This window comes from Vipera berus (assembly GCF_964194415.1).
Source record: "Vipera berus genome assembly, chromosome: 4".
Taxonomy (NCBI): domain Eukaryota; kingdom Metazoa; phylum Chordata; class Lepidosauria; order Squamata; family Viperidae; genus Vipera; species Vipera berus.
Window position 1 is genome coordinate 69276450 of NC_138206.1, and position 15210 is coordinate 69291659.

At 38.5% G+C, this 15210-nt stretch overlaps 1 protein-coding gene across 13 annotated transcripts in view; it reads left to right on the plus strand.

Annotated features, from left to right (window-relative positions):
- The window catches only part of PHKA2 (phosphorylase kinase regulatory subunit alpha 2), a 92079-nt gene that overhangs the window by 16398 nt on the left and 60471 nt on the right, over positions 1-15210 (plus strand). For all 13 annotated transcript variants that reach the window (XR_014026403.1, XR_014026404.1, XR_014026405.1 and 10 more), the window contains exons 8-17: positions 508-606; positions 1578-1724; positions 1889-1942; positions 3353-3475; positions 4477-4572; positions 5137-5244; positions 5708-5786; positions 8070-8204; positions 9818-9927; positions 13433-13577. Coding sequence is in view for 4 of the 13 variants with exons in the window: in XM_081327441.1 (XP_081183567.1) it covers positions 508-606; positions 1578-1724; positions 1889-1942; positions 3353-3475; positions 4477-4572; positions 5137-5244; positions 5708-5786; positions 8070-8204; positions 9818-9927; positions 13433-13577 (1096 nt within the window). In the remaining 9 variants the exon portion in view is untranslated. The remainder of the gene's footprint in view (positions 1-507; positions 607-1577; positions 1725-1888; positions 1943-3352; positions 3476-4476; positions 4573-5136; positions 5245-5707; positions 5787-8069; positions 8205-9817; positions 9928-13432; positions 13578-15210) is intronic.

Consider the following 15210-nt stretch of genomic DNA (forward strand, 5'->3'; position numbering starts at 1 on the left):
ACACACACACACGTATGTATGTGTAGATAGATAGATAGATAGATAGATAGATAGATAGATAGATAGATAGATAGATAGATAGAAGGGGTCCCTTTGAGTCAGTCGTGACTCCTGACAACTGCCTGGACCAATCTCTAAAGTGTTTTTTGGTAAGGTTCTTCAGAAATGCTTTGCCATTCAGAAATGCTTTGTTTTGCATCATTGATTTCATTTGTCTATAATGATACAGGGTCTCCTGCTCATGCAGGGGGTTGGACTAGAAGACCTCCAAGGTCTCTTCCAACTCTATTATTCTATGTTCTATGTTCACTGCTTCTTTCCTAGTGCTGAGAGAGAATGAGTAACCCAAGGCTATCTAGCTTCGTACCTAAGCTGGGAATAGAACTCACAGTCTCTCAGTTTCTAGCCTATTGCCTTAACCACTACACCAAGCAGGCTCAGGGATAATATGCATATGAGTTAAATCTCCTTTTCTAGTAATAAGAATTGACAAATGTTTTTCTGAAGGCTGCTTTGGAAGCAATTGATGAACTGGACCTGTTTGGAGCTGGAGGAGGACATAAGTCAGTTATTCATGTACTCCCAGATGAAGTTGAACATTGTCAGGTAAATCTGAGTCTTTTTCATTGGGATATCCAAGAAGCTGTAACAAAGCCCTTTAAAGCTCTTAACCAAACAATGCATGTGAAGTCAAGTGACGTCAGGGGAGGGACGCGAGGAGAGAAAGATGAATTTTCTTTCATGTATTCTGAAATGTTTATATTCTTCAATCTTCTCCTTCCATACGTGAAAGCAGCATCTGGTAAATGACTTGAAGAATTAATTATAATCAGTTTTACATAATCTACCTCCCAGATCTATTGCCAGTTTCTCTTTTTAAGAACAACAAAGGGGCCTAGAAGCTAAAACATATAAAGAACAGTTACAAGAACTGGGCATGGCTAGTCTAGTGAAGAGAAGAGCCAGGGGTGACATGTGGCAGTGTTCCAATATTTGAGGGGCTGTCACAGAGAAGAGGGGGACAACCTATTTCCCAAAGCACCAGAAGACCAGACAAGGAACAATGGATGGATACTAATTGAGAGATTTAACCTAAAAATCAGGACAAATTTTCTGACAGTGAGAACTATCAACCAATGGAACAGCTTGAGTTCAGACGTTACAGGTTGTTTATCACTGGAGGCTTTCAAGAAGAGACTGGACATCCACTTCTCAGAAATAGTATAAGGTCTCCTGCTTGAGCAGGGGGTTGGATTAGATGACCTACAAGATCCCTTCCAACTCTGTTATTCTATTCTATGGAATGCACATACATTTACAAATTGCATAGGTAATTGAATCAAGTTCCTGATGATCATGGTTTTCAGTTGATTAATAACAGTCCTATGCTGTTGCTGGAAGAATCAAGCATGGATGTATTGGAAGATAATTTCTTGGAGACCGTCTTGTTAATAACAATTTAGAATACAAACTAGTACTATTTCTACATCTGATAATATACTTTGGAATGAAACTAATGCTTTTTTTATCTTTGTTTTTTCTTGTTTTTCAATGCTGCTTATGTATGTCCTGCTCAGTCTATTCTATACTCCATGTTACCGAGGGCATCCACATCAAAGGAGATTGATGCTGGCCTTTTGTCCATTATTTCTTATCCAGCCTTTGCCATAGAAGATATGAATATTGTTAATGCAACAAAAAATGAAATTATCACCAAGTTGCAAGTATGTCCTTAATTTTGGCTTGAAATAAAATAAAATAATTTCTTTTTGAGTAATATGTTCAACCTTGCTTGTTTCCAAAGGATAAGGTTAATTCGGTATGATTAAGAATAGTATAATTCTATATAAAACAATTCTTGCATCATAAACACTTTATATCTTTACAGGGGCGTTATGGCTGCTGTCGTTTCCTCCGAGATGGCTATAAAACACCAAGAGAGGTTGGATTGCTGAAGCTTTCTAAGCTTTACAACTTTATAAATAACAATGTTATATCATTTTTACATGGACTGTGCCTAGCTTCCGAATAAACATTAAACATTGGAATATTATAAAATATTAGTACAGATATATACATTATGATATTTAACAACAAATTAGCAGGGTCTAATAAACGGACTAGAGATCCCATTTTAAAATTTCAGTACCATTGTTGATGTTTGTCTTATTGAAACTAACCTTATTGAATGAAGGTTAAGTTTCTCGGAGAAATGGGTCACAGCTCCTTTCTCATTCAAGGAGTTTGGCTTCTTACTCGAGCAACAAAGGACAATATTGAGAAATGGGAACAGACGAGGGATGGTAGCAAGTAACACAAAATACATCACAATGTTGTACTGGAAACTCCACTCCTGGCACATTTTCACCAAACATAGCAAAACATTCATTATGATGTCACAATGGACATGCTATCATTTTGAGATGGCCACAGCTAGCTGCCACTCTTCTGAGAACAGGTTTTGACCCAAGTTATTTGATGAATACTGTCATATCTTCCCTTCAGCCTTTTCATTTCAAAGCTAAACATTCCTTCAATCTTTTTTCTTAGTACCTATGTTTCTGATCATTTATATCAGGCGTGTCAAACTGCCAGCCCGCAGGCTGGATGTGTCATACTGAAACTGTGCCCACCCCATTGCTGGCAATGGGGAAAAAGTCGCAATATGTCGCGCAACTTCACGTGACGTCGCGAGTTTGACAAGCCTGATTTATATTCTTCATGAACAACAGGTTTATTGATTCTTTTCTCTTCCTTTTATTTTTGATGCATCCCATTTATCTTGTTTATTTTCTATACTCTGAGTGCCAGGATATAGTCATTAACTTAAAGTGCTGCAGAATATTTTCCACACAGCAGCACTCTCACTTCCTTCTAAAGTGAGATATTCTTTGCAGGATTTTTATCTACAATCTCCACAGGATTAAATTGAAAGCCCTCTTGATCAGGCTCACTATGCACTGAAATAAAAATGTATTATTCCTTATAAGATGCAGCCTATTCTATGCCAGCTGAAATTCATTGGATAGTTGAGACCATGTTCCTAGAAATCAAATCTGTCCTATTGACACAATTCATTTGGAGGATTATTTTTCTCTCTCACATGTTATCCTTTCTCTTTCCAAACATCTTGCAATTAGAGGGATAGATGACAAAGCCTCCAGAATTCTCAGTTTCTTGGTGTTTTTAAAAGGCTTGATTACTTTACATATAAATGTCGGGTGAAAATTTCATCAGGCAAAACTCCTTAGGACCTTGGAGGTCGATAGGATGTTAATTTTAATAGTGGCAGAATGTTTTCTGCAATAAAGTGAAATGGTAACAATAAACTATGCAATTAATGTATTTCTAGGATCCAAACAGATTACATTATGATCCTGCTGAACTCAAGTTATTTGAGAACATAGAATGTGAATGGCCTGTATTCTGGACATATTTTTTAATTGATGGAGTGTTCAATAATGACAGAATTCAGGTAGGTAAAATAAAACTTTTGGGATCATTTTTTTCTGGATGAAAGGATAGTGGAAGGATGGGCTCTAAAGTGCATGTGCATGCATACACACGGAGAGACATACACCATTTCTCCCCAAACACCTGCAGCGAGGCCAGGCCTGGTCTCTATATGCTGGAAAAGAGTTGATTTAGGTCAGACATGTCAAACACAAGGCCCGGGGGCCAGATACGGCCCGCGAAGTGGTTTTATGTGGCCCGTGAAGCCATCCTGGAAACGGAACGGCCCCCATTGCCTTGGCCCTGGCCCAGAGACCCTCCTTCTGCCAGAGACCCTCAGATCTGTCCCACTCCTGCCCAGGCCCCCATAGGCACCCTTGATGCAAACGATGTAGAGCTGGCCATGCCCACCCAGTAGGCCACACCCACTCTAGCCACGCCCACCCAGTAGGCCACACCCACCCTGGCCATACCCACCCGGCCCCTTGATGGCAACCGCAATGCTGATGCGGCCCTCAATGAAATTGAGTTTGACACCCCTGATTTAGGTGGTCTAGTCTAAAAAAAAATCAAAGAGAAATCCCCTGTAAGTGAAAAAATCTTAACACATCAGGTGGCAGAAACCTCAGTCTCAACTCTTGCACTGAGTTTCTAAATGTAGCAAGCATAAATGTCACCTTTCTCTTACTCTAAAGTGCTTTTTACCTGGTTGCAAAGCCAGGCCCTTTGCTCTCTTAAATTTGTTCTCTGGCTCAACATTGGTGAGGACTTATAAAGCCAAAGCAATCTTTGTTGACAACAACACGTCAACATTCTCACTATTAGAATTTGTTCAGGAGAATAAGGTTGTTTCTGTACTGTTTAGTTTTTTCCCCCCTTTTATTTGAACATAGTTCTTTATTTATTGGATTATATGTCTGACTATCTCACCACTTTCTTTTCCTTTTGTTCACTTTGTTGTTGTTTTTTTGTCTCCTAGAAATAGGAGCCTGCATGGTAAAAGTCTTATTTTGTATTTACTAGGTGCAGGAATACAGAGAAGCTTTGGAAGGGATCCTTATTAGAAAAAAGAATGGAATTCTTCTGATGCCAGAACTGTATGCAGTTCCTTCAGATAAGGTCTTCCTCCCAAATTGCCTTAATCTGTAAATAATTCACTTATGACGTAAAATGCTCTTCCTTGATTTGTAGATAGATTACTGTTTACATAATCTCTCTATAAATCTGATCCAAATTTACCTAGTGAATTTTTGTGGATATAACAGAGATGAAGCTCCACTGCAGTTTGTGGCTTCTAATAATTTTGCTATCAAAATAAGTGTTTCTTCTCCCATACTGAATTTGAGCCTGAATATCATATGCTCTCTATAAAATTGGGAAAAAAATCTGTGGATAAATTAACATTTCCATAGATGGGCTAGTGTATTTTACACCTTATACCAAATAACTTTTATATGTTGTTTCTTTGTTCATTTATTGCAAGCAAAGATTATAGTCTTGAAGAATATTTTAAAAGTACTTGTCAATAGAGGGTTTGCTGTAAGCATACTCTAAACCTGCTTGTAATTGCCAAATAAACTCTTGCTAAAAGAGAAAAAGCTTTCTAGATTTTATTCACTAAGCATCTACAAGTTGTGAATAAATTCATATGAATCAGTGTTCATTCACTGTTTGGTTTTCCAGGTGAGTGAAGAGTATGAAAATCCTCACACAGTGGATCGTGTTCCAGCTGGGAAACTTCCTCATCTTTGGGGCCAGTCATTATATATTCTTTCTGCCCTCCTAGCAGAGGTACGTCCTCTTTTATACAATTTGTGTGGTGGTGTTTTTTTGTTGTTGTAAAGATCCTTTTTATTCTATGTCTTTTCCAACACTTTTTTCCCTTTTGTCCTTACCTTTTCTTAGGCATGTCTTCAAGTGAGCCAAAATGGCAGGCATGACCACCATTGGATATCCCACATAGAATGTTCACATGTGCCATTTTGCCCCCCTTTGCCCCTCTCATTGCAGAGACCTCTGCTCCTTCAGCAGGCTAGAATATTTCTATAAGTTGGAATTGCTTGTTGAGGTCTTTTGAAAATAGACCAAAGGCCTTATCCATTAAGCTGAGAATTGTACATGGTTTACTGGACACCTGATATAGTTCTTAATGAATTTATATATTTCTGAAATTCCCATGCTAGTTGTTATCATTATTATCATTATTATCATCACCACTGAAATCTGCCTCATTTCTTCCTTTCTTTCATTTTAGGGATTTTTGGCTGTGGGTGAGATTGATCCATTGAATAGAAGGTTTTCAACAGCTTTTAAGCCTGATGTGGTTGTTCAAGGTTGGTGATGATTCATGTGAAATTTTTAACTCTGTAGAGAAAAGTGGAGAAGGAAATGAAATAATGTAATAGAAGGCTGTCACTTCTACCCGTGAGGTGTTATATGTATAGAAGGGTAGCGGCAACTAACAAGACATGTCACTAAATCTCAGGTTGTTGCTGAGACAAGTGCTGGTGCAGTTCAGCTATCAAAATGTGTGACACTTTCCTAATTATCACACTCCCTGTATCTTTTGATTCCTCATGGCATCCACACATCGAGTTCTTAATTGTTCCTTTTAGTAGATATTTCACAGCATTGTGAATACAGGTATTTCTCAACTTATGACCACAGTTGAGCCCAAAATTTCTGTTATTAAGTGAGACATTTAAGTGAATTTTGCCCTATTTTATGACCTTTCTTGCCACAGTTGTTAAGTGAACCAGTGCAGTTGATAAGTTAGTAACCTGATTGTTAAGTGAATCTGGCTGCTCCATTGACTTTGCTTATCAGAAGGTTGCAAAAGGTGATCACATGATCCAGGATGCGGCAACGGTCATAATTATCAACCAGTTGCCAAGCATCTGAATTTTGATCATATGATCACAGGGAGGTTGTAAAGGTTGTAACTGAAAAACAGTCATACTGTCACTTTTTTCAGTGCCATTATAACTTTGAACGGTCACTAAATGAACTGTTGTAGGTCGAGGACTACCTGTAGTGTAAAAGATCATTATTCAGAATGATGTCGTATTTCTACACATGCTTACTGTGTTATGTAGTCTAAACTGCTTTTGACATTGAAGCAAGGAAACTTGAGAAACCTGGATAAGCAGAACTTTTGGATACCATCACAATTTCTGTCACTCTTTTAAGGAAATTCATTTTTATCAAATACAAAAACATATTCTTAAAGAGTCATGGTCAACTTACTTTGATCATGGTTTAAAATATATTTTTTAGCAATTTCATGTCACCTTGTTCCAAGAATCACTTCACTGTAACTCAAATGGTAGTTTAAGTCATCAGCAGAAATAAAGTTTGAAATGCTTTACTGTTTATTAAATTACGCTGGGATCAGAGGAGCTTCTTAGTACTAATTATGAAATTCAATCACATTATGTTGTACCTTCCCAAATCCCGGAGTCAGCAAATCCATATGTATAGCAATTAATCATAGTCATTAATAATATTTAAAATATAGGTTGAACCTAAGTTGTTCAGAAATGCCTATTATTTAGATCTTTTTTACATATTGGGGAAAATATTTAGAAGTCTTTTTATACCATGCCTTTGCTTTACTGACTTTGTAAGAATTCTGGATTGAAGCTGCAGAGGATAAGGACAAAAATGGGTATCAGTCTGATAAAAATGGCCACTAGTTGTAACTAGTTCAGTTATAAAATGGCTTCACAAGGATTCAGGAAAAAGCGTTTCTTACCTTCTACAAGCTGCTGTTCATTAAAGTAATCAGATCTCTCACAGATTTAGACATGGGATTGAAAGAAGGTATTGCTCCTTTAAAAGTTATTATAATTTTTAATGAGTGAATGAGTGAACACCAGCAGCTTGTTTTCAGGCTTGTACAAAAGTCAGAAAAAAATCAGACTGTTTTGATGCATAGCAGAGTCAGGGTTATAGCACCAAGATATAGTCACAACCACTCAGTCACAACTTTTCCTATTTGTATGTGGGTGCAGTGCCAACGCAAAGACAAAAAGAGCAGGGCTTCACTCAGTTGTGCAATGGAACTGCCATCTGGGGACTTTTTAAGCCCATTTCTTCAGAAGTTCCTATTGCATCATTTTTAATACCTAGGTATTCCAAAACTTTGGAAAAGGTGAAGTGCTGTATAGAATTGTGCTTTGTGAAGCCCCTCTCCTTGAAACATTAAAGCAGCTGCATTCTTGGATGCTTACACAACTTTGCCAAAAGGTATCCCTCAGTGTCTGTGCCTGCAGGTGTCTAGTTGCACTGCTGGATGTGCTAGAAATGATGTTATCTGGGTATGCACATGCATGTGTAAAGAACCAGGGAATCTTTAAAGTAGCTAAAATACTGAGAAGAGGTGCTGTGCCTATTCTAATATGCTTTATAATAAGACCATTTGGAATGCTTGGTACAAACCTAGTAAAGTGTCATTCTGATAGGCAATCATTTCCATTTATTTGTACTAGTCCAACACTAGTCTAGTGAAAAAGTTTTTTTTTTACTGAAGATCCTCTTTGATTATGCTCTGTTCACAGAAAAATAAAAGTAATTGTCATCCTTGATTGTGGTTCTTCATTTTGTTTTCTGAATAGTAAACGTTCTAGCAGAAACAAATGAAATTAAGCAACTCTTACGACATCATGGAATTAATGTACAAAGCATTGCTGATCTGAGTCCCACCAGAGTGCAGCCATCTCGGATTCTGAGTAATCTTTATGCCAAGCTTGGTAGGTGCTATTAAAAAACAACTGAGTAATTTTATTGGACTTTTCCAGCATTGCGCCACTGAGACATTTTCAAATAAATTTTAATGATTGTTTTTCAGTAAGCTATTTTTAAAAATACTGACAGACAGTATTGGTTTATAAAGTTCAGTTTTTGATATAAGAAGCACAACTGCATGTTTTTAGGATTTCAGAACTGAATTGTACTCTTATATTAAAGGAATTATTGCATTACCTGTGATAACAAATGTGTTTATTTTGTATTGTTACAAAAAGCAAGATTCACCCATCTTGCTAAGCTATGATATGGTTTGTCTGATTTTGGATTGGCACCAATGGTGGGGAAGGGGTGGTCAAACAAGTTTCAGAATGACAAAAGAGGCAGTGTGGCATGGCAATGCAAGGCCCACCTCTTTTCTAGATGCATTGTGATGTCTCTTCTGATCCAATACCTGGATGTTGCTTTATTATTCTTACAAAAATAGCAACTTCTATGGCTTCTGCTGTTACATTGTATATTTAACAAACCATTAAAACATGCCATGGCTTAACACAAAAATGACCTTCCTGTAGGGTAGAAGTCAAGCACCCTTTTGTGGCCCCCAAGGCACTTTTGAAATGCATAGGGAAAACATTGTCAGACCGGTTTCTTTTCAGGATTGAAATGTAGTTAAGACACAGTTGGGTTGCCTTAACTTCTTAGCCCTTACAAAAAATTGTCTATTTTGCCCCAAACTGACTGGAAGTCTCCAATGTGCTTTTTCAAAGGGCAACTGGACTTTGTTTTTTCCTTGAGGAAGATGTTTTGCTTCTCATCCAAGAAGCTTTTGAATCTCCATAAACATACTGAGTGGTAGTTAACAGTTATATTGGAAGAGTTCCTTTTGAGTTGGGAAATATACACTAATTTTATTTCTAGTCCCCCCAGCAGGTGGCAGCATCTATGCCACCATGGTTGATTTAAAATGATGAACTGTTGGACTGATTAACATCTGCAGAAGAGACTACTAGGAAATTTGAGAAATATATCCTGGGTTGGACAAACTCTTCTATACTGTTGTTGAGAAAACTGTGTTAGGAGTTAAACTCCAGGTGCCTTTATTATATAATCTCACAATTATTCTATACAGTTCAACACTAGGTAATCTCGAGTGGCAGTGTTCATTTCTGTTGACAATTTTGAGCAAGTTGGAGAAATTGTAACTCAGTGTTTCTCAATCTTCGCAACTTTAAGATGTGTGGATTTTAATTCCTAGAATTCGCTAGCCAACATGCTAGCATTTTGAGAGTTGGAGTTCAAACAAAGTTTCCAAGGTTGAAAAACAGTGTTGTAGCTTATGGTTTATGTGTGAACCAAGTCACTATTACTTGTAAATAAACCACAATTAAACGATAGCTTAGCATCCATTTTTTCTAACACACCCTCAGCTGTGAAGGGTACAGCCAAACTTGCTTAAAGTATCAGAATATAGAGATGAAACATTTGAATTGCATAACAATATATAATATACAGAGTCCATCTGTGACAGAGATAGGCAGTTCTAAGATGTGAATGTGATAAATACAAGTAGACACCAAATATTAGCTTTGGGATGTTTTTTGTTTGCTTCATTTAGGGCGTAACAAGAACATGAAGTTGAGTGGGAGGCCTTATCGGCATATTGGTGTCCTGGGAACATCCAAATTATATATCATAAGAAACCAAATATTTACCTTTACCCCTCAGGTAATTTTGCAAATATCAACAAGAACATTGGCTCCTTCCTACTGCTCTATTCTACTTGCTTTTGGAACTGATATTACAAAGGTTGAACTGATAAAAATCTTTATTTAAGCTGTGTAGAGCTATGTAGAGGAGGACAAAGTAGAAGTACTGAGAAACTTTAACTTCCACTTATATAATCCTAGTCTTGCCAGTGGCACAAACCTAAAAGGAATAATAAATTCATACTGTACTACATATGTTTTGTTGACTGCTCTTACTCGAAAATTACTCGAAGGTTTGTGCAAAAGGCTTGGAAGCATAGCAGTTCCTGGTAATCCTCCTTTCATTTGATGAATAACTTTAATTTTATTTATTAGTACTTATGGTATAATCTGGCCTGACAAGTGATTCTGGTCTGTGCATTAGGTATCAGGTTGTTATCACCATTAATTAGAAAAAATAAAATGCCTGACCATAATTCTTTTACTTCTTTGCCAACTTCTAACGTATAACTAGAGCCTTGGTGGAGCAGTGGGCTAATGCCTCCTTAAGTAACACCAGCTGCCTGCAATTAGTGCAGGTTCGCGTCCCACCAGGCTCAAGGTTGACTCAGCCTTCCATCCTTCCGAGGTAGGTAAAATGAGGACCCAGATTGTTGGGGGCAATAAGCTGACTTTGTAATAATGCCGCTTGGGGGGGGGGGGCTGAAAGCCCTAATAAGCAGGCATATACATAGAATGAAGGCTAGTGCTAAGCTTGTAAGCCGCCCTGAGTCTTCGGAGAAGGGCGGGATATAAATGGGATTAAAATAAAAAAAAATAACTGTGATATGCATTTTTTTTGATCATCTTAGAAATTTCATGAAGTGGTTTACATAAAAACAACTAATACAACCACCAGTAACACTAGGCTGAGACAGGTAATCCCACCAAGCTCAAGTAATGTGGGCATACTTCATGCATTCTTGTACCTTACTTCTGGCTTCTAAGTATCTAAAAATCATTATACTGAAATTCTGCAGCAAAATATTTGTATTTCAGGGCATTTTGGAGATTATTTTAAGTTGAGAAGGTAATGGTTTGTATCATAGTTAACTCCTAGTTCCATTCCCAAAATTCTTAAACCCTCATTCACAAGTAGATAGATAGATAAAACTTCAATAGGCACATTATTGGGGACATGAATGGAGTCCTCAACCGAGTCTCCCAGGGCAATGGTGATGTCACCGACTAATCCTTTCAACCTGAAAATGCCTTAGGTGCTTCCAACACGAATGTGAGCAACCCTCAAAACTAAACTGATAATTTTGGAATCATGCCTTCCAGTTTCCTGCACCCAGCCAGAAGTAGTGCATATGTATAGCTCAAATGTTTCTCTGTCCTAGCTTGAGATTTACCTAGAAGTAGGATGATTTTGAGGGATTCTGTTTCCAAATTTTAGTCCTTGTAAATTACTATTAGGCTATAATCCAAATGTTGAACTTAAAGAATAACAGAGTTGGAAGGGAACTTGAAGGTCTTCTAATCCAATTATTGATCTTATTGTTGTGGTAACTAGTATCAAAAGCATTTTCAGGGAGAATTCCCTATAAAATTCAATGGACCAAGTGGGAAGTTAACAAATGGGTTAGCTGGTCTATGCGTCTCGAGAGGTTACACGAGGCTGGCTCCTAGCAGTTATCAATGCCTCACTGAGTGAAGGGTACTTCCCTGCCGCCTTGAAAGAGGCGGTAGTAAGGCCCCTCCTTAAGAAACCTGCATTGGATCCAGCTATTTTAAACAACTTCCGTCCTGTCTCCAACCTTCGCTTTCTTGCGAAAGTCATTGAGAGCGTGGTGGCACGGCAGCTCCCTTTGGTCCTGGAGGAAACTGAGTATCTGGATCCGTACCAATCGGGTTTCAGGCCCGGATATAGCACGGAGACGGCATTGGTCGCGCTGGTGAATGATCTCTGGCGGGCCCGAGATAGGGGATACTCCTCTGTCCTGGTCCTATTAGATCTCTCAGCGGCTTTTGATACCATCGACCACGGTATCTGCATCGTCTTGAGGGGTTGGGAGTGGGAGGCACCGTTCTACGATGGTTCTCCTCCTACCTCTCGGGCCGTTCGCAGACGGTGTTGGCAGGGGGGCAGAGGTCAACCCCTAGGCCCCTTAGTTGTGGGGTGCCTCAGGGATCGGTGCTCTCGCCCCTCTTGTTCAACATCTATATGAAGCCGCTGGGAGAGATCATCCGTGGCTTCGGGGTGAAGTATCATCAATATGCTGATGATACCCAGCTTTTCATCTCCACCCCGAACCAACCCAGTGATGCCCTCGATGTGATGTCCCGTTGCCTGGAAGCGGTACAGATTTGGATGGGAAAGAACAGGCTCCGGCTCAACCCGGCCAAGACTGAGTGGCTTTACGTACCGACATCTCGTTTAGTCCAAGAGGTTCCATCTTTGATTATAGGAGGAGAGATATTACCTCTCGTTGATAGAGCACGCAACCTGGGCGTCCTCCTGGATTCACAACTCAGTTTTGAAGATCATATTGAAGTCGTGGCTAGGGGGGCATTTGCCCAGATTCGCCTGGTACACCAGTTGCGCCCCTTTCTGAACCGAGATGCCCTACGTACAGTCACCCACGCACTCGTTACCTCCCGTATAGACTACTGCAATGCTCTCTACATGGGGCTGCCCTTGAAGACCACCCGGAAGCTTCAACTGGTGCAGAGTGCAGCTGCACGGGTAGTGATGGGAGCACCCTGATACTCCCATATTACACCCCTCCTGCGTGAGCTGCATTGGCTACCGGTTGCCCTCCGGTGAGATTTAAGGTGCTGGTACTTACCTTTAAAGCCCTACATGGCTTAGGCCCGGGATACTTGCAGGACCATCTGCTACCGGGAACGAATTCCCATCGCCCAGTACGCTCACACAGAGAAGGCCTCCTCAGGGTACCGTCGGCTAGACAATGTCGGCTTGCGACCCCCAGGGGAAGAGCCTTCTCTGTGGGAGCGCCAGCCCTGTGGAACCAGCTCCCCCCTGAGCTTCAGATGGCCCAAGATCTCCAGTCCTTTCGCCGCAACCTCAAAACACTCCTTTTCCACCTGGCTGACCTGGACTGACAGGGATTTTAATTATGTTTACAATTTTAACTCTAATCTTTAATTTATTTCAATTTTAAATTTTAATTTACTGTATGGAGACCTTTAATTTTTGTTGTTGTTAGCCGCCCTGAGTCCCTCGGGAGATAGGGCGGGATATAAGTCCCATTAATAAATAAATAAATAAATAAATAAATAAATAAATAAATAAATAAATAAATAAATATTGAATGCTTATAATTAGGCCATTGATGTTTAACTAAGCATCAGTCCCAGTGTGAGTTGATGAAAGCTGTGATACAGACCTTACGTATTATAAGTCTGATGCTAATATGTACTTTGTCCAGCAGTGTTGGGAGTAGTAATCCAACACATCTGGAAGACATCAGATTTGGGATTCCAACTCTAAATGCATAATACTTTGAATTTCCTCATAGTTTACGGATCAGCATCACTTCTACTTGGCTTTAGACAATCGGATGATTGTGGAGATGCTACGAACTGAGTTGGCTTATCTAACTTCCTGTTGGAGAATGACTGGAAGACCAATTCTTACTTTCCCAATCACCAGTACAATGCTTGGTCAGTAAGAAAACTTATTTGGTATTTTTATAAATGTTTAAGCTCATATAATATGGAATATTAGCATTTGGATTTCAAGCAACGTTCCCTACTTGGTACCAACATGAAGACACAAAGTAACAAATTAGTATGTTTGGAAATATTGGTTTACTATTGAAAATAAATTCGATTTTGTTATAGGTTGCTGTTAGCCTGGCTTTCTTAAGAAGAAACAGTTTAAAATAATAGAATTCACAGAAATAAAATACTCATTGCAAATCATTTAGGATAGTCCTGTGTAAAGTGACTTATTGTCAACTTGACAAAGGACAGGGAAAATGATTTTCTTCATCCAAGCAAAGAGTCAATATGATTTGCTTCAATAAAGCCCTTTTGTTGCCTTAAAATATTCTCTTCTCTCTTACCTCTGACACTGGAAAAGTTAGAAAAAGTGTTTGCACATTTACTGATTTCACACCATAACCTTGGATTTCAACAAAGTTAGAAGCTGAAGGTTTTCTCAGATGCATCGGCTGTTGTGTGCTAGAGGAAAATGTAGGAAGAGATGCTGATCTCTTAGCATGTCCTTTAGTGTTCTCCAGCAGTGTTCATCAAAGCCAGATGAGGCTTCTATGTGGGTGATGTGCATGTGCAAAAACCTCCTTTGGTTTTTCCAAGGAGACTTCTGCAATTCTTTGAAGGGTGCTTTGTTTTAACAAAGATAACAGGACAAAGATATTTCTTTCACAGCTTGATCTCCTTATTCCTAAGAACAAAGGGAAATGATATTGCTTTAGTTTACAGCCCCTGTTCAGCATCTTTGGCATTTGGGAAAGGCAGTATATTTCACAAGATAACTTAGTACATGCTATGTAAAGAAGTATTTATCTTTTAAATCATCTACTAGTTATTTTCATTGGGTGGCTTCTTGTTCCAGTATTATGAATGATATAGAAAAATGTCACCATTTTCTTATAATGCATAATTTTATAATATCTCCTTAAAAGAATCTTTTCTCTAAACTAAGCTGTTGCATCCTTTCCTTATACTGTATATCGGATCCCTGATTATCTTGTTTGCCTTCTGCACCTTTTCCATTTCCACAATATTCCTTTTGATAACTAGAAACATATTATTGGATGTGTGATGGCACCATTTCCAATTAACACATTTTATTAAAAGTCATAAGCTTTTGTGAGCTGTATGTCAGATTAAAAAAAAGGGTATGACTGACTGATGAGAACATAAGAAGTTTGAAATGATCATTTCAGCCTCCCTAAAATTCTTTATTAGCAATTTGAATAATTTACAGAAATAATGAGCTGTCATAAGTTGTGACTATATCCTGTGGATAGCCTTGAGTTAGGCCAAAACAGGAAAGAAAGAGTTACCGTAATTAGCAAGGCATATTCAAATGACTTGACAAATATTTAACACATATACACACACACACACACACATATATATACATACACACACACACACTATATATATATATATATATATATATATATATATATATATATATATATATATATATATTCATTATATTATCAGTTGATTTTTTTTAGCTCTTTTTGAATGACACCAGCATGGTTTTTGCCTTCTTTAAAGCACACTGTGTAAATGATTTTATCAAACTATCTGAGGTGAA